We start from the raw sequence: 24984 nt of genomic DNA, 5'->3' as shown, positions 1-24984 counted from the left end.
CGTGGTTAGAAACAGACCATGTGGGTGAGTTACCAGACAAGGTGGAATCACACCCCTAGAGTCAAAAGAGGATGCTGGGGGCAACAAAAATACCAAAGGATGAGAAGTTTATTCAAATGTTAGTATATCTCAGAAGGCTGGTCTTAAGGTAATCTCAAAAGTTAACACTTTTAAAGATCTTGCTTCCCCATTCAGTTATCATTTCATTTAATTTGTGTTATCGAACTAACTCATATGCTTACTCGCATGAAGTTTGAAAGAGTACAGAGAAAACAGAAGCTTTAACTGACAAAACTTTAAAAATACAAACTATTGGTTACAATCTCAAAGAAAATGTGTGGTATACCATGTGGATATTTATAGATCCTCACAAGACACTGATACCTTTCACTCTTTTTTTTCCTTTCCCTATGCCAAGACATTTTTCAAGGCATTGGATATTTTCTTAGGTCGCGTTAAACAGATGATCACCAGACTATCTTAAGTGACTGTTTTTCATGTTTTTGTTATTCATATAGCTGAGTTATTGACATATAAGAGCACATGAAGTGTCTTAGGATTGCTCATGTATTTGGACCTCAGCAGGGTCCAATCCTTTCTCACACCTGACAGCTATATACTTTAAACAGGAGTAACTGAGCGCAATGAACCAGAGAAAATATTGCCAAATACCTCCTTCCTAATCCAGGCGTGACAAGCCCAAAGTAATTTCCCTACCGAGACCATGGATACAATCAGTCAACTACAAACAAGGTAGAGACAAATGAAGGTTTCTCCAGCTTTGTGCAGTTCAGCTAATCACTAAAACAAGCCTCTCAGTCATTGGGGAAACAAGCATTTTGATTTTAAAACAAGACAGAATGCAATTTTGTCACAAAACACATCACCTTGAAAAGAACGCCAGGAGTTTGGTGTGTACTAGGATAAAACTGTGCACCACCTCCTCGTTCGCCCGCTCCATACTACTGTTTATCTGCTGGACTACCTTGCGATCCAAGAACTCAATGCACTGCTCACACAACTGAGGGTGGATCAGTCGCTCCACAGCCTAATGAAAGAAAATACTGAGTCATTATTGATACAGAGTTTCTCTTATTGCCCCACTTCTTCTTCTGCAAATCCCTCATTGTTAAACACTATCACTCACTCTCGGTGGTTAACCTTCCACATTTTAACCAGAACTTCATCTTTCTGGTGTTTTTCTGGACAGTAAGCCTCCAGTGCACGGAAGGGTGAGAGCAGGGAGAAGAATGGTAGAAGGACATAGCCAGATCAAATAGTGATCTCATACACATGCAGAAATAACAAACATTCCTAGCATCATTAAACAGTGCCTGGAATGAGACAATGAGTAATGTCTCACGTCCCTGAGAGAGTGCTGCACTGTTAGATAGGCATTCCTTCAATTGAGATATTAAACCTATCTCCTAGTTGCTTGTAAAACATCCAATGCCATTACTTTGAAGAAGAAATAGCAGGAAAAAGAAGTCACTGGTGGGAGTAATCCATAGTAGCAGCAGTTCAACAGAAGACAAAATATAAACCAGGAAATATTGGGGACTTGTAATAAAGGTAAAATCACCCAAAGCATGGGTGATTTTAATACGCACATACACTAGACTGATTACATTGGCAAGGGTAGCCCTGAGAGAGAGTTCAAGGAGTGTATGAGAAACTGTTACTTAGAGCAATGTTTTAGGGAACCAACCAGGGAGCAGGCTATTTTGGATTTAGTATCATGTAATGAGATGGGATTAATAAATGATAGGTTAAGTGCAGGTTAGGGTGGATTGACCATGCTCAGTTGCTTGTAGTGTCCAGTGATGCACAGGCTAGGTGGAATAGCCATGAGAAATGCAGGGTACAGGGATGGGGTGGGTCTGGGTGGGATGCTCTTCGGAGGGGCAGTGTGGACTTGATGGATCGAATGGCCTGCTTCCACATTGTAGGGAGTCTATGATTCTAAATGATTTCATTGTAAAGGATTCTATAATTCTATGATGCTCGAGAGAAGCATGATGGAATTTCAAATTCAGCTTGAGGATGAGAAGCTTTAGACCCACAATAGTGTTTTTTTTAGGAAATCTAGTCAGCATGGACGAGTTGGGTGGAAGGGCCTGCTTTAGTGCTGTAAGATTGTAAAAGGCAGTCCCCAGATTATGAACAGGTTCCATTCTTGACTACACTCGTAAGTTAATTCGTACACAAGTCAGAACACAGTACAGTATAATGTAGCCATTCACAAGTATAAGCAAGCGTTCACATGTTGGATACTTAAAATTAACATTACTGTGAGATCTCGCTCGTAAGCACGAACATTTGTAAATCAGGGCCACCTAGAATACAGGCATGAGGACAGAATTTGCCCTGATGACTAGGCAAGAAGACTAAACAACAGGACAGTTGGTGAACAGTAACAGATATTTAAGGAGATATTCAATTCCTCCCAACTAAAATATATTCCAGGAAGAAGAAAAATTGTAAAAGGGGGAGAAAGCGCTTACAGCTAAGCACAGAAGTTAAAGGTTACATAAAGGCAAAAACTAAGGCATTCTATATTACAAAGATCAAGCTGGAAGACTGGGATACTTTTAAAGACTTACGAAGGGTTATTAAAAAGTATTTAAAAAGCAAAGTTTAATTATGAAAGAAAATTTGTGCAAAATATAAATATGAATAGCAAAAACTTCTAATATATAAAAAGAGAATAGCTAAAGTGAATGTTGGTCCCTTAGAGGATGAGACTGGGCACATTAGAGAACACAAAAACGGCAGAGATATGAAAGCAATATCTGCCTCCATTTTCACAGCACAGAACACTGAAACCTCCCTCAACACTAACAGATAATGTAGAGGTTATAAAAAAAGGAAGAATTTAAAACATTTATCATCACCACAGAAAAAGTACTTATCAAACTACAGGTAGTTCTTCAATAACGCGATGGTTGCATTCTTGTGCAGCCCCGTGATTTAGAAAAATCGTGCTTTAGAAAGTGTTGGCAATGTTATCGCATTACAACCAACATGTTTTAAAAGTTCACGCTTTAGAAACAGAGTCCCAATTCGTCAATCGCGTTACAGCAAATTTGCATTAACAAAAGCCACGTTATAGCAGAATGACCTGTGTAAGGATTAAAGACAGACAAGTCTCATGGGCCTAATGGTCTACATCCTAGGGCTTTAAAGGAAGTGACATCAGGTATAGGTGATGCAATAGGAACAATATTCCAAAATTCCCTGGATTCAAGAAAGGTTTGAATGCATTGAAAAAGTGCTAACATTCAAAAAGAAAGAGAGGCAGACAGTATAAAGTTCATACCAGTCAGTTTTATGTCTATTGTTGGGAAACTGTTGGAATAAATTCTGGAACAGGGCAGTTGGAAAGTCAAAATGTGATTCCATGACAGTCAGCATAGTTTTATGAAGGATAAATCGTGTTTGACTAATTTGCTAGACCTCTTCAAAGGTGTAACAAGCAAAGTGGATACTGGGGGTCCCATAAAGGTAGTATATTTGGATTTTCAGAAGATATTTGATAAGGCACTACACAAAAGGTAATAGGCTTGGATAGATGATTGGCAAACTGGTTGGCAAGCTGTAATTACTGGGATACCACAGGTTTGGTCCTCAGGCTGTGCAATAATTTATAATTTATGACTTGGATGCAGGGACAGAATGTACTGAAGCCAAATTTGCAGATGATTCTAAAATAGGTGGGAAGGTAGGGTGCAATGAAGAAATAAACAAATGGATATGGATAGGTTAGGTGAATGGGCCAAATTTGATAGCTGGAGTTGAACTTGGATAAATGTGAGGTCATCCATCTTGGTCAGAAGAATTATTACCTAAACGGGGAGAAACTTCAAAATGCTTTGCGCAGACAGATCTGGGCATCCTTGTGCATGAGTGTCAGAAAACTAGCATGCAGGTAATAGAGAAGGGAAACGGGATTTTGGCATTTACTGTGCAAGGAATGGAGTATTAACGTAAGGAAGTACTGGTACAATTGTACAAAGCATTGGTCAGATCACATCTGGAGTACTGTGTAGACCTTTGATCCCTTTACTCCAGGAAGAATTAATTCCATTGCAGACAGTTCAGAGAAGGTTCACTAGATTAATTGCGGAGATGAAAGATTTATATTATGAGGAGAGCTTGAGCAGTTTAGGGCCACGCTTCCCAGGGTTTAGAAGGGTGAGAGGAGATCTAATTGAGGCACATAAGATACTAAAGGAAATTGACAAAGTAAATGTAGGGGACATGTTTCCCTTGTGGGGCAATCTAAAATAAGAGGTCATAGTTTTACACTAAGGAGTAGCAGATTTGAAACAAAGATGAGGAGGAATTACTTCTCTCAAAGGTTTCATTTGGAGGTGCCAGTGTTGGACTGGGGTAGACAAAGTTAACAATCACACAACACTAGGTTATAGAGGCCTCAAAAGCTAGTGCTTTCAAATAAAATTGTTGGACTATAACCTGGTGTTGTGTGATTTTTAACCTTCTCTCAAAGGTGAAATTCACTCTCCCAGGATGTGGTCGACACGGGAACGCTGAATAAGGAGTAGACAGCTTTTTAATTGGTAATGGGTTAAAAGGTTATGGGAATTAGGCAAGAAAGTGGAGTTGACGGCAAGGTGAGATCAGCCATAATAATATTAAATGGCAAAGCAGGCTCAAGGGACTGAGTGGCCTATTCCTGTTCCTAGTTCTTATGTTCTTTATGAGTTGGGGAATTCTCCCCAGAGACTTGGCAAACATTTGTCGCTCAATGAACATCATAAAAAAAATTGTCCTGAATCATTTAATCTGGGTTGGAATCCCAGTTTAGACAGCAAGTTATCCATTTACCTTTTTAGGAAATTTCTGGCCAGACTTCTAAGACAAGAGTCTTTATAACTAACTTTGTCCAGCAAAACACTCAGAAAGCAGCAAAATGGATGATCGCAGCAACCACAAGACCTTTCACAAAAGTGGATGCTGTATTCCACATTTAAAGGTCCTAACATAGCACTGATGGGTAAACGTTTGAAAAAGTAGAGGGGGTCAGATGTGAGGTTGAGGTAGGGGAGTTAGGTATCCAAGTTTCAGACAATGTGTGTGAGGGTCATGAATGGTTGGGGGTCAGTGTGAGTCTTTGAGGAGTCAGAAGCAGGAAGGAGTCAGTTTCTGAGTTAGAGCAGATTTCAATCCTTTAACTTTTCTGGCCAACTCCTGAGGTCTATGAGAATACTCCAAAGTCTTCAACTATAACTCAGATTGGGGACTTTATCACAAAGTTCCAGGTGCCAGATAACTGCCTACCAGAACTTTAAACTTTCCAGGCACTTACTGCATAGTCAGTGCTCTGGGACTTCTGAGAGGTACTGTTGCACATCTTTTAGAACACATTTGGTCTCCAAATATCCACAGATCGGAAGAACTAAGCTATTATCTACATTTGAATTTTGGGAGCTTGCTGGGCACAAATTAGCTACCTTGTGTCCTACATCATAAGAGTGACTACAGTTCAAAAATACTTCAGGAATTTAACTACTTTGGAAAACTGTGAGATGGTGAAAGAGGTTGTGGAGGCAAGTCTTTCTCTTGTAAGTCAAACAATCGCACAAAGTCAAGTCACCATTGTGGAAACCTATTATTGCAAGAGTCATAGCAGTTCAAGAAACTTCACACTCTCAAAGAAACCAGTAACAGGTAGTAAACTGGAGTCAATGACATCCTAATAGCCACCGCTCAATGGATTTCTGACAGGGTGTTAGCTAGCTAAACAACTATAAGTCTGTCAAAAAGTGTGGTGCTGGAAAAGCACAGCAGGTCAGGCAGCATCCGAGGAGGAGAGTTGACATTTCAGGCATAAGCCCTTCATGAGGAATGTCATATGAAGGGCTTATGCCTGAAACGTCGATTGTCCTGCTCTTCAGATGCTGCCTGACCTGCTGTGCTTTTCCAGCGCCACACTTTTTGACTCTGATCTCCAGCATTTGCAGTCCTCACGTTCTCCTATAGATCTCAGCCAAGCTTGACTCTGCCCACCCTCACACAGGGCATCATATTACACCCTGGTTTCGCCAACGTTAGCTGATCCAACATAGATTGGAAATTTGAACTCTGTCTTTCTAGCCTGTGTAGCTCTGCCTTCCCCATTGGAAGACATTTAACCACTTGGCCAACAGAGGAGCTCATTTATAATAGATCTTCTCCAAAATGCCACTAATAACAGCAATGCTGCATCACCTCCACAAGGAAACTCTGGTCTTCCTCTCTCAGATGGCTGTAAGTAATTAGCAGACTTTGTAACATCTTCCAAACTTTCGACCGTTGCTCTGTATCTTGCGGCCGCAACCTAAGAAGGCAGAGAAAGACCTCGTTAAGAGAGCATTTGCAAAGGTACAGCAAACACCTTGGAAGGAATCAAGCAAATGTCTTAATATGTGAAGTTGAAAGGATGAACTCTTCTTAACATACTATGGCAGCTATTCAGACAAAACAATATCGACAAGACAGAAGCAGCAAACTTCTATTTCTCCAAAACAAAAATAAAACAGGAAAGAAATCAAAAATGCCTATACAATTCTTAATACACTGAGAAACTCTACACATCATATGATCCACATCTACTCTCTTGAGAGGAAGGTCAGAGACCAATTTTCCAGAGACTCTTCTCTCTTACTGGCCTTGAGATTTCCCATGCTTCTTTTAAATGTCTCCAAGAGGACTACATTTACAAAGTCTCCGTGTTTGATGCCCCAGTCTTGAGTACTTGATAGACCAGTCAATCATTTCCTAGACATCATTTTGATATCTTTATTTAAAGAACTAATTTCACTTGAGCAATGAAGGTCAAGAGGAGATTTAATAGAGGTTTATACAGTTTAAGGTTCTTTAATGGACTGAATAGACAAAGACTCTGACTCCGTCATTGATGAGGGAATTGGGAGTCACCAGTTTGTCACAAGAATGTTTGAGAAACAGCCTAAGTATCTTCCAGCGGAAGACTGGATAAATGTTGGGAGCAAAGGGAGATATAGAACTTCAGAAAGAGAGAAACGTCGTCGGATGACTTTGTCTTGTTCTATCATTGAGCAGGGATATACAGGCCAGGCTGATAGGTCAGGTTCTGTGCTGTAAACGCTTATTGTTCTAACGATATTTGTTTTGATTTACAACGTCCTTATTTGCGAAATTTGAATGAGGAAGTTCTGTCTCAAGATTTCGTCAACATAATGGGTAGTACTGGACTGGCAATCCAAAAGTCATGAGTCATAATTACGTTGCACAATTTGTGAAAGTGACTTGAATAAGTCTTGTATGTTGTGGACCAGCACAGGAAGGTCACCCGAAAGCTCCCAAATTGATGGAAAAACCCAAGTCATTGCCAATCCTTCAGGAACAGCTCCCTGACACCCATTTCTGCTTTGGTCTACAGCTGGACATCTTATAGGCAGAGCAATAACGAGGAATGGGCAATAAATATCACATCCTCTGCAATACCCAAAACCCAGAAAACAAACTAAATAATTGTAGTTCTAAGCAAAATGTTTTCTCTTTTAAAATTATAACTAACCAATATTTCCCCTTTTCAAAGTATGCCCACTTCTTTGACTTCTTATGTTGAATTTTGAATTATTGCATATATATAAAATCTTATCATGTCAAAGAATCTGCAACATCTTTCACACACTAATTTCCAATGCAAAACCTGTTACTTAGAGAAAAAACAAAGGCTGGCTCTTTTCCTGAGCGCCACAATTCTGCAGCCAGTTGGTAAGAAATTCATAACAGATATGAAAAGAATGCTTCCCAGTTTCACTCTCTGCATGTTGACAGCAGTTGCCCTTTCCCTTTCTGTAAAACAGAGGTCAGATACTAAACCCATAACTAATAACCACCATTGAATCAGCCACTAATCTGTGCTACAACATCAAGTACCACTGCACAAATAAAACATCTTTCCACCTATATTCCACCTTTCCTCCTTTTTCAGAAATTCCTTTTGGCATATGGTTCCATCTGCATCTAAGGTTCCCTCCTGACATTTACCCAAATGGCCTTCTTTCATGTGTGAGTCTATAGAGTACTGGGAGACAAATATCAAAGTCAACTATAGAAGTCTATTTGAATAATAGAACCTAGTAAGAACCAATGGTCAATCCTAGTAGAGGAATTCCCCCTCTATCCGAAAGTAGAGAGTTCCTTTGAAACCTTTCATAAGCCGAAATGGCGTAAAGCGAAAAAGCATTAATTTACATGGGAAAAATGTTGCCTTTTTTCGTAAACGCGAAAATCCTCTTCGGATTTTGGTCAGTTAGTTAAAACAGGTACTAATGTAGGTCTTTCATAAAAGAGAAGTGGCGTAAAGTGAACTTTTGAAAAGCATGGGATACCTGTACATGCAAATATCAGGCAGAAGGTTGGCAATTTTCTGCTTGTGTCTACTAATTCTAGCTATTCCTCTTGAATTTTTAAAAATCTGATTAGTCAGTTACCTAATGAAAAAAGAAAGACTATTTCTAACTAGTGCATCATAGATGGGTGGTTGGGAGTCATCCGTTTTGTCACAAGAATCTTTGGGAACATAACAAAGTCATTCCAAGTTACAGCAAGTCTGCAATATAGATACAGGCTATTCAGCCCAACTGGTCCATGTCTGTTCTAACACTCTGCACAAGTCTCAACTCATTTTATTTCAACTCACTCTATAAATATATTTGTTATTCCTTTCTCCTTCAAATTACAACATTTAAAAGACACTTGGATAAGTGCATGGATAGAAAAGGTTTGGAAGGATATGGGTCAGGAGCAGACAGGTGGATCTAGTTTAGTTTGGGATTATATTCAACATGGACTGGTTGGACCGAAGGATTTGCTTCTGTGCTGTATGATTCTATGACTCGGTGCTTATCTAACTTCCCCCAAATGTATTGTGACAATGTAAACTTCACAACTTTAATAACTATTCATGGATGGATTAAAACAAAGATAAACTGTTAAACAACAGAAAGGTTCAGCAACAATATTTTCTGGAATAAACTGTTTCTCAAAATAAAAGAGACAAGAAACTGTTATAAAAGGGAGTGAAAGCAACATGTGAATTAGCCATTCCTGGAAAGGAGATGAAGCAAAATAAACAATCTGTCTCCTGGGAGAAAGGCGATAACAATTGCTCTGACAGCTGCTTGATAAACTAGATGCTTTATTGCCACAAGAACAACTGACTGCCCTGCAGAAGAATTTAAGAGGTTAATTGTAGGAAAAGCTGTGTTTGAAACAGACAGCTAACCCTAAATGTAACAAGGAACAGAGGAGCTGCTTGTGATAAGAAGGCAAGCTACAGACTTGAGGTCTCCAAAGGTATCATCAATATTGGCAATGCAAGAATCTATTGAATCATCAATAATGTCACACTGCAAACTTGAATGATAGAAAACTGTATAAGAAACCAACACCAGAACAAGTCAGCAGCAGAACTTCAAAGAACTGCATAAAGTTCGAATCCCAGACATTTCTAGAGACAAACACGTTTGGTGGATACCTGGTTAGATTCCATCATTAATCGGTAATAGCCAATTTGAGGTGTGAGGCTTAATTTGCTTACGTGAGGGTTCTTATTTTGGTTGCTAAATGCAATAAAGCTGAAATTATTGTTTCAAAATCTGATTTTCTGTGAGATTTCTTAATGAGTAACCAAATTAATGATAACTTGTGGTGATTCACCCATGTCAGATCATTTTCATTATGGACTGGTTGGACCAAAGGATCTGTTTTCACGCTGCATAACTCTATAGCAGTATCCATTCCATTCACCTCAACTAGTCCTCATGGTAGCAAGTTTGATATCCTCAACACTCTATAGGTTAAAAATAATTCTCCTGAATTCTGTATGTTATAGTTAAGACATTTAGACTACCCACAAATGGAAATGTTTTCTCTAGACAGCTATTCAAGGCGTTCAATTAATCAAGCACCCAGACTAGAAATTTCCAAATTCACGCATTAGTCCAAGCAAATTTAGCTGAATGTAGAGAGGAAGTTTTGTTTTGACCTCAACAGCTATGCTTGAGGAGCTAAATGGCTTACTCCTGTTCCTCTGACCTTCCTGCACTTGGCATAGAGGGGCGGCACAGTGGCTCAGTGGTTGGCACTGCTGCCACACAGCACCAGGGTCCCAGGTTCGATTCCAACCTCGGTCGACTGTCTGTGTGGAGTTTGCACATTCTCCCCGTGCCTGCATGGGTTTTGTTTGGGTGCTCCGGTTTCCTCCCACAGTCCAAAGATGTGCAGGTCAGGTGAATTGGCCATGCTAAATTGCTCATCGTGTTAGGTGCAGTAGTCAGAAGGAAATGGGTCTGGATGGGTTACTCTACGGAGTTGGGCTTGTTGGGCCAAAAGGCCTGTTTCCACACTGTAGGGAACCTAATCCAATCTAATCTAAAACTAACTATGCTTTTAATCAGGATGGCTCTCCAACAACCCTTGTTGGAAGTTCATAAATCACAGGGACTGCCAGCTTCAAAGGTCCAATGATTAAAACATCGACTGAATCTCTCCACACCTGGAACCTAACCATACTAGAGAAAAATTCTGGAAGAGGAGCAGAGTAAATTGCTACAACATTCTACTTAAAACAAAGAAATACTACATACTTTTTCTTGAGGATACTTTTATCCAGAGTCACCAGACCAAAGCACACATCAATAATCTTCTTCAACACAAAAATCTTCCGTCTCAAATCATCTTCATTCTCTGAACCATCTCCATTCACCGCGACATACGTGCACTCCCCAAACTGAAGAAATCACAAACAAGCAAATTCAGATTAGTGAAGATTTCTCATCCTTAAATACCCTTACAATCTGTAAAAATGAAAATTGATTCGTCTTGAAGCAACACTCTTGAATTATTGATAGCGAAATCACTAACTTTGAAATGTTACCATCAGGATGCTGTGAATTGATCAACATGAGGTCAGCCCTAAAGCATTGCTCATCAGGACTCACAGCCAAGTGCATTCTTCAGGTTAAATGGGGTGATTTGAAGAAAACCATAGAAGGATGTGATAATGGAGACCAGAAAGCAAAGCAAAGGAGAGTACCAAAGAACAATACAATGATATGAGATGCAGAATAAGGTAAAGGGGGCTATGAGTAAAGGGAGCAAGAGATAAGGTAAGGAACAGTTGGTAAGGAAATGAAGGTTTGGAGATAAGGAGGAAGATACAGTACAGTGGGTGTTGGTAAGGGGAGTAAAAGCAGAGTAGGGAATTGGCAAAGAGTAAAGTAGACCAAAGTAATATATTATAGAGAGCCTACAGTAGGGGTGGGTACAGTGTGAAAGAGAATCAAAGGCTGCCAGAGTAAGTGATTTGGAATAGAGTGAAGAAAAGAATCTTGCAGACAACAAAGGGATAGGATAGTAAATAATTCCAAGGATTACACACCTCTCCAAATAATCTGCTATGTAAAGCTTCCCTAATTTTTCAAAGTGTTTCCTCACAGCAAGTTACAAAGCAGTGAAAGTGAAGGAACATTGCTTTCTATAACCCAGTTCCCCATCATGTGTTGAGCTCCCAAGCATAGCTCCAGTGAGGTTGGAGAGTTAAGGCTAAAGAAACTTAACATGTCCACAATGGATCTTACCAATTTTTATGGAGTTACCATAGAAAGCATTCTATCCGGATGCATCACAGCTTGGTAGGGCAACTACAAAGAGTTGTGAACACAGTCCAGACCATCACAAAAACCAGGCTTCCATCAATTGACTCCGGTTACATTTCCTGCTGCCTTTGGAAAGCAGCTAACATTATCAAAGACTCCTCCCACCCCAGTTATACTCTCTTTCACCCTCTTCCATTGGGTAGAAGATAGAAAAGTTTGAAAACATATATGAACAGATTTAAGAATAGCTTCTTCCCTGCTGTTATTAGACTTATGAATGGACCTCTCATATATTAAACTTTATCTTTCTCTGCACCTTGTAACTCTACATTCAGCCCTCTGTTTCATTATCCTGATGTGCTTAAGTAATGTATGATTTGTCTGGTTAGCATGCAAAACGCTACTTTTCACTGTATCTCGGCACATGTGACAAAAATAAATCAAATCAAATCAAGTTCAGCAATGGGCAGAGAATCACTTACTAATGAGTCCTTGTCAGACATTCAAAAGCAGATAGTTTGAAAAGAGATTCATGAAGGGATTGAAACATCACCCATTTGCTTTTCTACTTTACAGTCTGAGTTTAGAAAGAATGCTTGGGAAAATTTGAGAAATTAAGTTAGACAACAAAGACAGTAGTCAACTACATTGATTGGCTGTTATTGGTCATGATGTGGAGGTGCTGGGACTGGGATGGACAAAGTCAGAAGTCACACAACACCATTCCCTCACCTGACAAAGGTGCAGCGCTCTGAAAGCTTGAATAAATCTGTTGCACTATCACCTAGAGTTGTGTTATTGCTCATCTATCAAGTTTATGCAAGTATTACAGACAAAAAAAGCATCCTCTTAAAATCCATCAGAGCTTGAAACTGTGGATAAATACACTGAACACAAAATCTTACCTGATGCAGTACAAAGAGGTAGTTATTCTCACTAACGAAAGAAGTGTATGTGTCTGAGATCTTTTCATTCAGGGTAATGCAGGAAATGAGAAGTGGTGCAAATAGTGTGTTTATGCTGTCTTCAAAAGCTGGAGACATCTGCAAACACAGGAAACAATTCATCCTTATAATAAGAACAAAAGAACTAGGAATTGCAGTAGGCCATTTGGTCTCTTAGGCTTACTCCACCATTTAATAAGTGCTACTTTCTCAACCCATCTCCATATTCTGCAATTACCTTAGTGTCCAAATTATAATTTTTGCAGTTTCATTTCAAATTTTTGTTCCATTTCTCTCCAGGTGAAGAGTCAGAAGACTGTGGTTTCAAAGCCGACATAACCAAGGCTGACGTGCTGAGGGAATTCTGAGCCAAGACTCTAAATGAATGATGCATCTACCCGTTCAGATAGCATCGAAAACAAATGCAAACTTTGACTGACAAGAAGGGATCCAATCATCCTGCCAGTCGACAATACCATCTGCATCACAATGTATACACTGTACTGTTTATCCAAATCAAAGTAATGGAATCTCTTGAGAAGTGAAACATCAGAATAAAAATAATTGTGGAAGGAATCTACAAAATTTCTTTCTTTGACAATCAAAACTAATACAGAGGTAAGCTCTGTCCCTGGATAATTTCATACAAAATCTACCTTTTGTACAGAGTAATCTCCAAACTAGCTAGCAAAAGATCCAACTCTTGTTTGATCCCAGCATATCATTAGTATTAATCTAATGTACTAATTTGTGCTCAACTTGGTAACTTTGTGTTACCTTACAAAGTTAGACTTGCCAAAACTCCCAAGATAATACCTTCTAAACTCACGTTCTCTTCTATCCATAAGAGCCAGCAGGTGCAGTGCAAATTTCCCTCCAAGCCATACAACATGATGACTTGGAAATATATTACCATTCCTTCACTGTCACTGGGTCAAAATCCTTGAACTCTCATCTTTACAATTCTGTGGTTGGCACTACCCCACACAGAGAGCAGCAGTTCAAACTGGGATGGGCAATAAATTGGGATGTTCACATTCCAGGTAAAATAATAGAATGGTTTCCCCACTAAACAGTAACAGCATTTTGATCTTGTGAAGAGTCTTGGGATGTTCTTGCTTCAAGGTGGTGATTTCTGAACACAGTATATATAATTCCACCAGCATCCATTCTTCTAATACATCACTTAGATGTCGACACAGTTGATAAGAATGAGAAGGAGTAGTTCAACCTAAGTTCCTACACACAAACTCCCAGAAAGAGGCCATTTGACAATAGTCAGGGCTAACCGCCATATTCAGTCACCCAAACAGTGCTACTGTAAAATCACAAACAGTCAATTTGAAAGAACCCACTCAGAAATTCATGCTAAGCGAAACGTTCAGATAATCGAGGAGATCCCTATGTAAGCTGATTTTTCGACTAATAAGCTTTATGTTTTAAAAACATGCAAATAAAAACACAGTACGGCAGAAAATATGCTAAAAATGTCAACATGATCACGTTACAATGGGTTTACAATATTTTGTACAACAAAACGCACTGAAAGCATGGAAGTTAGTTCTGAGAATACTCAGTCATCTTTTTCTACTTAGTCACGTTGCACTATGATGCAGTCCGAAATGGCATCAATCTAGTCAAGCATGTCTTCCACGTCTTCATGCTGCAGGGTGATATTTTGGAGGTCTGTGGCCTTTGCAACTTAAAGTTAGTCACTGAATGGGCATTCATCAAAATCTTCAGGGGCATCAGCCTCTTTAGTTGATGAATGTATTGCATATGTAGTAGACTGTGCAAGGGCTCTTGTGATGCAGTGGCAGAGTTCCTAATTCTGCTCCAGAGGCATAAAACAACATTTCTGAACTCGGTGATTTTTAAAAATAAATCTACCGACAGTCTGCTTTAAGGTGTATTAAAATTAAAAGGGACATCTTGGTGCATACTCTTTTGGGAGGTAAGTAAGACGATTTTGCATCCAATCATCTGTCATTGCTGTCATAACTGCCACAGCCTCACCACTTAAACTCAAGAAAGACTGTGCTGTATCTTGTCCTGAATCAGTCCAGCCATCCACTGCTGCAGGTGAACTCCATGTGACTCAGTTCCTTTGCCGGGGAAACCACCCTTTCCTACAGGATTGAACTGGTGGTGGACATATTCTCTGCTCAAGCTGTCTTCAACCATGACAACAAAACCTCTTCGACATCGGAGAGGCAGCAGTTTACACTCTCTTTCATGCTGGAGAGATCACCTGCTTGTCAACTTCCCAAAATATTCACTTTGTGTTTCAAAATGGTTGCCAAACTCGATGATGGGATCTCTCACTCCTGAGCGATGTCCACTTTGTGGTGCACTCTGCAAATTGTGATGTAACAACTTCATCTTCTCCCCAATCAACAGCACCTTTAGCTTCCTTGTGGTTTAGCCATACTTCATGGTTTCAAAGAGAGATCTCAACACCAGTGATTTACCATAACATGGCTAATTCCACTCTGATTGGTTCTCACAAGCAAGCAGGTGTTTGACTAATCTGGAGTTACCAGTTTGAAATTGTAACTTCTTTCCATTAGATTTAGTATTAGCTGGCAGGAATGGCTGTGACACAACCAGAGCTTTGAGTTATTTGACTCTGACACATTGTGATTTAACCACAATATATTTAGTTTGCTCCCCAACACATACAATCCAACCAGATGAAGAAACATCTTTCATTGATGTAACACCTTTTATGAAGATATGGTGATAATGTCACTGGACTAGAAATCCAGGGGTCAGTGCCTCGATGCTGGGGATATTACCCTGATCAAGGACATTAGTGATGGTGCGACCTTCTTGCCAATGGATTAATGGGATCACTGCACGGCAGTTGCTGGTGAAAGCAGTGAAAAGAACCTACCCCTATACCTGGCCTTCTTCAAACTGACAAAGGTCTTTGACACAGTCAGCATTACAGAGCATCCTTCTCCGCTTTCACCAAGTTTGTCACCATCCTCCACCTGCTCCACGATGACATGGAAGTCGTTCAACTACTGACCCATTTCCCATTCGAACTGGTGTCTAGCAGGGCTGCATCATTACTCCAACTATGTTCTTGATCTACCCCAGTGCAATGCTTCCCCTCACCGACCACAAGCTCCCTGCTGGAGTACAGCTAACATACAGAACCAGCATGGTTCAAGCCTTCAAGCCAAAACGAAAGTCACCCCAACCAGTGTCATCGAGCTGCAGTACCTGGATGATGCTTGCTATAGAAGGGCTTATGCCCGAAACGTCGATTCCCCTGCTACTCGGATGCTGCCTGGCCTGCTGTATTTTTCCAGCACCACATTTTTCAACTCTGGTCTCCAGCATCTGCAGTCCCCACTTTCTTCTAGTTGATATTTGCTAATGTCCAATCTCAAAGGATGTGCTCCAGACCGTCATCAGCACCTTTATGGAGGCATTTGAGAGGATGGGTCTCTGCAAGATGAAGGTCCTCCACCAACCTGGCCCAGCATTGTGAAGCAAACCCCTGATCTTCAAGGTCCACGTGGAGGCCTTAGAGAATGTTGACCACCTCTAATACTTGGGAGTGTCCTGTCAGCCAAAGCAGCTATTGAAGAAAAGATCCAGCACCATCTCTAGTGTGCGAGCGCAGCCTTCCGCTGCCTGAGGAAAAGGGTGTTTGAGGACAACAACATCAAATCTGAAACCAAGATCATGGTTTACAGAGCTGTGGTGATTCCCACCCTCCTGTATAGCTCTGAGATACGGACTGTCTACAGCAGATTCTATATACTATAATGTTCTTTAGGAAAGGAAATCTTACCAGGTCGGGCCTACATGTCACTCCAGACCCACACCATTGTGGTTAAACCTTAACTGTTACCTGAAGTGGCTGATCAAGGGCACTGTTCAAGGTGGGCAACAAATAATAGGCCTTGTCAGCAAAGCCCACTTCCTATGTAAGAATAAATAAAAAATACCAACAGACATTGCAAAATATTTTACAAACAATGGAGTGTAATCATTAATTTAAAGGAGGAAACATTGCACATAACCTGTGCATGTGGCTGCAAAAGACTCCAGAGGAAAATTTCAAAGTTCTGCCCAGTGTCCTGGGCAATTTTTAACTTTTAATAAACATCACAGAAACAGATTATCTCATCAGCATTATACTGATGCTTACTGGGATCTTGCTCGAGGACAGATGGGGCCCCAATTTAATAGGTCATACTGTCAACATGCATTGCTTTGAAAAATAGCCCCCAGCATCCAGTGCAGTATAGCTACATTCCACCACAAGTCAATAGACTGCATACCTTACAGTCTTCATTTTACCTCTCTGTGTTGCTCCAACAAATTCTCGAATCGCTGCCTCAGGCTCACTTCAAATTCCAGGTCCGTCCAGTAAAAGAGGACCTGGGCACTCTCACTGGCAATTAGGAGGCACTTCATCGTCACAGCTCCTGGTGTCTCTCAGTACAATCCAAAAAGAACAAGTCAACCCCAAACCCTGCCATTGACCATTGCAGCAGACCAGTCTGACTACCACCAACTGGATGACCCAATGGGACGCAGGACCCAGATGACTCACTGGGACTCAGGATCCGAATGACCCACTGGAACTCAGGACCCGAATGACCCACTGGAACTCAGGACCCAGATGACCCAATGGGACGCAGGACCCAGATGACCTACTGGGACAGAGGTACCTGACGACCCATTGGATTTAAGATACCGTTGACCCTCAGGATTTAGGACTGTGATGACCCACTGATCTTCAGGATTCCGATCACCTCCAGGCCATGGTGACCAACTGAATTGTGGATCACAATTTAACACTGGATTTAAGACTGCAGTGATCCACTGGATTCAGGGCCCCCAAGTGACCTAGTGGATTCTGGATCACAGTGACCCACTGGGGTTGTAGTTGCCCGTGACCCAAGGGGTTTGGACTATGGTGACCCACTGGATTCCGGAACCTGATGATAAAAACTAACTCCGCTCGAGCCGCTCGGCCCGCGGACACCGGATCCCTCCTTCCTCCAATCAGTGACGCCTGAGGCTCCCGTCTCCTCCAATCAGTGACGCCTGAAGCTCCCGTCTCCTCCAATCAGTGACTCCTGAAGCTCCCGCCTCCTCCATTCAGTGATGCCTGAAGCTCCCGCCTCCTCCAATCAGTGACGCCTGAAGCTCCAGCCTCGTCCAATCAGTGACGTCTGAAGCTCCCGCCTCCTCCAATCGATATTGCCCGAACGTCCCGCCTCCTCCAATCAGCAACGCCTGACCTACCCGTCTCAGCCAATCCGCGGCGCCCGGTCGCCCCCGCCTCAGCCAGTCAGCTACGCCTGACCTCCCCGGCTCATCCAATTAGCGGTGCGCAGACATCCCACCGCGGCCAATCAGCTCAGAAAGAGTTGACGGGCTTGTCCAATCAGTTCTCCAGACTTCTCCGGATTCACCAATGATTGGTGAGCACCTGAGCGCATGCTCACTGCGGTTAGTGCGTCTCAAGAACGTGCTGAGAGTCTGAATTCGCCCCCAGTGTGAGGGAGCGGGAAAGGCCATTCAGCCCAACAGAGCAAACCCAGAGATCAGATCGGGAGTATATTCACATTGTTGGGAGGCAAAAAAAAATTAGATTCAGAAAATCTGAAAGGACATGAAAACATTTAGTATCTGGGTCAGGCTTGATAAAATTGTTGCTTAAAAGGTTTTGTCTATGCAAATAATTTACAAAAGTGAGGCCATTATTTTATGTAGTGCCTTTTCCAATCTTGGTAGCATCCCAAAGCACTCTACAGTCATTAAAGTGAAACACTAGGGAATGGCCACTTCACAAAGTTACAACCCAACACATGCATTTACTTTCTGCAGATAAGCACAATTGTGAATTTTCATGGTACAGGGAACCCATTTGAGCCCATTGTATAGCTGTTCCACCTCAATAAAACAGCTCTTCAATTACCCCACTTTTGCATCTTTTGCCACAGTCTTGCAAACGTTTCCTTTGTAAGAATTTATGCAATTGCCTTTGCAATTTCCTGTTGGATCTGCTTCCTTTCAGAGAGCACGTTCCAGATCACAGTCAAACCATTTCTTCTCATCGCCACCTCCTGTGGCTGGAAAAGGACAAGATGGGGCAGGGGAAATTTTCAAAACAGTAGAAAGTAAACATCATCCGATAAAATAAACAGAACACACCAAGTGTCCTCAAAGCTACATTTATTCACAGGAAGGTTTGCAATGCACAAATGGGCATACAATGGCCTTCAGGTCACATGTGGGATCTTGTCAGCTCCTTACTGTAATAATCAGCACCACCCTCAAGCAGCAAAGCAGACACAAAGAGGTGGGTGGTGAAAAGACTGGAGAATGTAACAGTGACAGAGGACAGCACTTCTCAGGTATTGGAAACACAACCTAACACCATTCTTAGCTCTTTGTCAAATCAAAAATACTCAGGATACAGGCTGAATTGAACAGCTGCATGTTTTGCTCAAGGATTAATTTATTGAGGTGCTTGCAATTGGTCTTTGGTTGTGATTATAGAGATGGCCACTCAGCCCATCATGTGAGGCACCAGTGCTCTTTTGAGTAAAATGTCTGTCACCTCATTCATTCATTCTTTACCTAAATCTGTCCAATTCATGATCCACTATTTAAAAACTGACAACTCTACCTTAAGTATGTGACTTGCCCAACTTCTTCCAGGATATTCATTTACTCACTCGTTGGTATTCCCACGGAGTGTTAATGTGGTGAACTCACTCCACTTGATCATACTGGTCAGGGACAGTTTGACGAATAGAATTCTTTAACGCCGTGCCATTGTCTGTTCAGTGGCACTGAAAGTATTTTACCGATAAGGACATTGGGGACTGGACTGAGGAGGGCACAATGCTATCACTTTTGAGATTGAGCTGAGAGTTAATTAAGAACTATGATGGCTCTGTAATCTGACCAATGTACGAAAGAGGACTCTATGTCAATTAAATCAGCTGCAATCCCGGATATGAACTGAAATACATTTTTTCACGGAGGAGCAACATAATACTCTACAGTTCACACTCACAATGAAGACTGCGTAATGCACAATAGCTCTTAGAAGCCAAAATCGACAACACTACAGGCAAGAGAGGATAAGGAAAAGGGGGTGTGGGAAAGAGTGAAAAATTGGTTAAGGGGAGGTGCAAAGCAAGTGTGTTCAATAAGCATGATAGGAAGTACAAATCCTCTCCAATGATAACTGAGTATGTGTTGTCACAGTTTCACCTAATGCATACATATACAGTTTTTCCCTTAAGATATTATATCATGGAATTCTTCTGCTCTTCTACTTGTTTGCATCCTTCCTCAGTGCCACTGTTCATTTCTTGGCTTTGCCCTGAGCAGCCACAGCAGCCATTGCTGCCTTCACTGTCTCCTCATCTCCCAGGAACTGCATGGGTTTCACTGGCTTCAGGTTCAAGTCGAGCTCATACATGATGGGGATTCCCGTTGGGAGGTTCAGTTCCATGATAGCTTCCTCAGACATGCCTGCCAATCAAAGAACAAAATCAGGTCGTTAGACATGTAGAAACTGAAGGGGGTCTCTCGATTCAATTCTGCCATTCAAATAAGAAGTTCCTCAACTCCCATTGGCCCATCATGGTTCTGTAATTCAATATTAATCCAACACAAATCTATCAAAGTTTTCATTTGATTCCAGCCTCAACAATGTTTTGAGGAAGAGTTTCAGATTTCTACTCTACTTTTCATGATTAGAGTTTCCTGACATTATCCCAGAACGGCCCGGCTCAAATAAACAGTTTCTCCTTGTTTACCCTAAACTTTAAACATCTCAAACCCACCTCAACTTGATCAGTACTTAATCTCCTAAACTTGAAAGAACACAGGTCTAGTAACAGGAAACCTGTCTTATTAATTAATCTTTCAGTCCCAGGATAGTTCTGGTCAATCTAGGGTGCTCTCTTAAGGCCAAGATGAATTTGTCCTTTATGAGATATGGTGTCTAGAGCATTTTGCAATTCCTCCAGATGTCTAACCAAATGTTTATAAAGGGGAAGCGTTATTTTCTCCCCTCTATAATTCATTCACTGCTCTCACTTATGTCTTGGGCTTGCTGCAGTACTCCAACAACTCTCAGCGCAAGCTCGAAGAACAACATCTCATTTTCCACTTGGGGAACCTGCAGCCTTCAGGACTCAATATTGAGCCTGAACACCACCTGCAATCTCTTTTATCCACCCCCAAACTCTAGGCCCTGTCATGACATGGGCTGCTTATAGGACAGCCAACCCATTTGCACCTATAGTCCCCATTACCAACTTTTCTTTCTCCTTAATATCCATCCCTTTGTCTCACTAACTATTGTTCTCTCTTCTTGGGCTCCATCTATACCTATCCTCTGGCTCGAGGGACCGAATGGCCTACTCCTGGGCGGCACGGTGGCTCAGTGGTTAGCACTGCAGCCTCTCAGAACCAGGGACCTGGGTTCGATTCCTGCCTTGGGTGACTGTCTGTGTGGAGATTGCACATTCTCCCCATGTCTGTGTGAGTTTCCTCCGGGTGCTCCAGTTTCCTCCCACAATCCAAAGATGTGCAGGTCAGGTGGATTGGCCATGCTAAATTACCCATAGTGTTAGGTGCATTAGTCAGAGGGAAGTGGGCTACTCTTCGGAGGGTCGGTATAGACTTGTTGGGCCAAAGGGCCTGTTTCCACACTGTAGGAAATCTAATCTAATCTTGTACCTATTGTCTATTGTCCCTCACTCCTTCCCCAACCTCCCCTCCCATTAGCACCATTTACAAACCCCATTTTCAGCATAAGTACCGCTTTTCCCAACTACCATCAGTTCTGAAGAACGGTCACTGAACTCGAAATAGTGACTCTGCTTTCGCTGCACAGATGCTGCCAGACCTGTTCAGCTTCTCCAGCAATTTCTGTTTTTGTGTCAATCTCACTTCCCTGGGAAAATGCGTTTTATTTTTAAAAAAAATTGATGATATCTGCCTACATTACTCAATCTGTATGAAATAACAGATGAATGTGGATTGTTTCTCTGCATTACTGACAGTCCACACTAAACTACAACATTACTGGCAAGTGGATGCCAAAAAGGAAAAATATTGCAGATGCTCAAAATCTAAAATAAAACAAAAAAATGCTGACAGCAACCAGCAACTCATGCATGCATCTGTCCTGATGAAAGATCTCTCTTCAAACATGTAGCCTGACCTTCTAATGGCCACCATAACATTTCCTGCACACACACACACACACACACACCAAAACCTGGTTTAACTGATATAACATTAAACCTAGTTTTTAGCAATATTTGCAACTGGAAATTCAACCAAGGTGAATTAAGTGTAAAAATATTTAGAAATTCAAGTTTTAAATTGAAGTTATCACTTATAAGTTAAAGTCAAGACCTCCTCAACTTCCGGTCCACATGCAAAGTCTCAGTCTCAATTAGTGAACTGGCCAAATTAGAGATCACAACTATACCAACAAAACATCATTACTTCATGATGTTACAATATAAAGGTCAGATTTCCAGCAAGTTAAAAAGATGAAATTATAAAGTTGTTAAGACATTGCCTATTACGTTCCTACTGCGCACAGAAAGATTTATTCTTAAATAAAAATAAAGTGCAGGTCTTGCATCATTTGGGAAACACTAGGAGGGAAACAGAAAGCACTGAAGGCAGACAGGCTGAAAGATTCAAATGGAAAGCCCAGAGACAAGTGCTGAATTTCTTCCCGGTGGGCACTCCTGGAAGAGAAGTGGCAGTGAATTAGACAGTAAAATAAAATCAAATACTGCAAGTACTTGAGAAGCCCCAACAGTCCAACTTGGATTAACTTTTAGGGCCTGTTTGAAGATTTGCAAACTCACCATGATAATGAATTTCAACCAGGGGCTGGGACTGGCTTAGAGCATGATATTTTTTAAATTATCACAACCGACCAGGGAAACTCAATTTGCCTGGAACTAATTTACGTTTACATTCCTCAAAGCTTTTATACTGATTTAGGCCAGAATGACTAATAAAACCAGTGCATCTTACCTCTGAATTTTCAAGTTATGGCCATGGTGTCTCAGGCATTTGTTGTAATTTCCAGTCTTGCAATGATTTACTGCTCGTAGAACATCCCAAAGTCCCATGCAGGACCAGGACCATTGTCAGACAACAATGTGAAGACTTAACAACAGGAGGCCAAAAGCTAGACTTTTAAGATGTAGACTAATGTCTTAATAAAGGAAGGGAAATGTTTTGGGAGGACATTCCAAAGCTTGGAGCAAGATTCACCAGGATTGCAGGATTAATATCAGGATTGCCCAAGAGGTCATAATGAGAGGAGCACAGACATCTGGGAGGGATGTAAGGCTAGAGATTCAGAGATAGGGAGTCAGTTTTTTTCTATTCATTCACAGGATGAGGGCATCACTGGCCAGGCAAGTATTTACTGCACACTCCCTAATTGCTCAGAATCAACTAATCAATCACATTGCTGTGGGTCTGGAGTCACAAGTATGCCAGACCAGCTAAAGATGGCAGTTTCCTTCCCTAAAGGACATTAATGAACCAGATGGGTTTTTCCTGACAATCATCAATGGATTCATGGTCATCATTAGATTCTTAATTCCAGATATTTATTGAATTCAATTCCACCATCTGCCCTGGCAGGATTCAAACCCAAGTCTCCAGAACATGACCTGGTTCTCTGGATTAACAGTCCAGCGATAATACCACTAGACCATCACCTCCCCTGAAGAGTCACAGAGATGTACAACATGGAAACAGACCCTTCAATCCAACTCATCCATGCTGACCAGATATCCTAATCTAATCTAGTCCCATTTGCCAGCATTTGGCCCATATCCCTCTAAACCCTTCGTATTCATATACCCATCCAGCTGCCTTTTAAATGCTGTATTTGTACCAGCCTCCACCACTTCCTCTGGCAGCTCATTCCATACATGCACCATCCACGGTGTGAAAAAGGTGCCCCTTAGGTCCCTTTTAAATCTTTCCCCTCTCACACTCGACCTATGCCCTCGAGTCTTGGAGCACCCCCCCCCCCACCCCGGGGAAAATACTTTGACTATTCACCCTATCCATGTCTCTCATGATTTTGTAAACCTCTATAAGGTCACCCCTCAGCCTCCGACGTTCCAGGGAAAACAGCCCCAGCCTGTTCAGCCTCTCCCTGGACAACTGAGTTTCAGAGGGTGGAAGATGGGAGGACATTCAACAGAATAGGCAAAACTAGAGATGTGCAAATATAACAAATGCGATAGGGAAAAAAGTCTTGTTCACACAGCAAGTGGTTCATGTCAGGGGTACACTGCTTGGGAGTGTGGTGGCAGCTGGTTCAATTGAAGCCTTTAAGAGACCACTGGAAATGTGCTGAGTAGTGGGGCAAAAGCAAAAGAACAGCACGTAGCCATAATGCTCATGCAGAGAGCCAGTACAGATACAATGGGCTTGTGATAAAGACTTGGATAAAGGGTTCAGCAGCAAATGAGCTGGGAAAGGAGCAGAGGCAAGCAATGCGAGTTGTTTTATTCATTCAGGGGATGTGGGTGTCTCCATCCTTAATCGTTTCGAGTCGACCACAATGCTGTGGGACTGGAGTCGCATGTAGGTCAGACCAGGTAAGGATGGCGATTTCCTTCCTAAAGGGCATCAGTGAGCCCGACTTAACAATGGCTTCATGGTCACCATTAGACTCTTAATTCCAGATTTTTAAAAAAATTGAATTCAAATTCCACCATCTGCTGGGGCAGGATTCGTACCCAGGTCATTATGTGGGTTTATAGTCAAAAATACGTGGCGCTGGAAAAGCACAGTGGGTAAGGCAGCATTGAGAAGCAGTGAGTCGATGTTTCCTACATAAGCCCTTCAGCATGTGCAGACCTGACTTTCTCCCTTTATTTCTGGATTAACAGTCTAGTCAATAATATCATTAGGCCATTACCCGCCTTGCGGATAGAAACAGATGGTCTCAGGAAATGTTAACAGCACAGAGTTGGAATCTCAGTGCAGGTTCAAACAGGAGTGGAGGGGCACAGCTGTGACTGTGCCCAGGACTGTTCATTGAAAAATGCAGGAAACTAGAATTACAACACCGGATTCAGATTTACCTTCCAGATGTTTGACAATCCCCCTCAGGCTGTTACCATGAGCTGCAATCAGGACCCGTTTCCCAGCTTTAATCTGCGGCACAATCTCCTCATCCCAGAACGGCAGGGCACGGGCAATCGTATCCTTCAAACTCTCACAAGAGGGAAGATCAGTCTCAGACAGAGCAGCATACCGACGGTCCTGGGAAAACAAATACACCTTCAGTATGAGTGAGCTATTTGCGAAGTGGGGGCATGGAAGTGACAGAA

General features: G+C 41.7%; 2 protein-coding genes across 3 annotated transcripts in view; both read right to left on the bottom strand.

Moving 5' to 3' along the window:
* The window catches only part of hps1 (HPS1 biogenesis of lysosomal organelles complex 3 subunit 1), a 38288-nt gene extending 20672 nt beyond the window's left edge, over window positions 1-17616 (bottom strand). Inside the window, exons 1-5 of one of the 2 annotated variants that reach the window (XM_087998772.1) lie at window positions 16916-17616; window positions 12557-12694; window positions 10641-10783; window positions 6232-6340; window positions 888-1048 (exon numbers count right to left, since the gene is read on the bottom strand). In XM_087998772.1, coding sequence (XP_087854898.1) covers window positions 888-1048; window positions 6232-6340; window positions 10641-10783; window positions 12557-12694; window positions 16916-17032 — 668 coding nt within the window. In that variant the 5' untranslated portion in view covers window positions 17033-17616. The remainder of the gene's footprint in view (window positions 1-887; window positions 1049-6231; window positions 6341-10640; window positions 10784-12556; window positions 12695-16915) is intronic. The other variant, XM_087998773.1, reaches the window with a different exon arrangement.
* Window positions 17617-18785: 1169 nt separating this feature from the next.
* Window positions 18786-24984, bottom strand: part of LOC122561410 (phosphoglycerate mutase 1-like) — a 33625-nt gene continuing 27426 nt past the window's right edge. Inside the window, exons 2-3 of the mRNA XM_087998767.1 lie at window positions 24736-24916; window positions 18786-20116 (exon numbers count right to left, since the gene is read on the bottom strand). Coding sequence (XP_087854893.1) covers window positions 19947-20116; window positions 24736-24916 — 351 coding nt within the window. The 3' untranslated portion in view covers window positions 18786-19946. The remainder of the gene's footprint in view (window positions 20117-24735; window positions 24917-24984) is intronic.

Source organism: Chiloscyllium plagiosum, unplaced genomic scaffold (assembly GCF_037043375.1).
Source record: "Chiloscyllium plagiosum isolate Xiang-an unplaced genomic scaffold, Cpla_swu_hap1 HiC_scaffold_22, whole genome shotgun sequence".
NCBI lineage: Eukaryota > Metazoa > Chordata > Chondrichthyes > Orectolobiformes > Hemiscylliidae > Chiloscyllium > Chiloscyllium plagiosum.
This window is presented reverse-complemented; position numbering and strand designations above follow the sequence as displayed.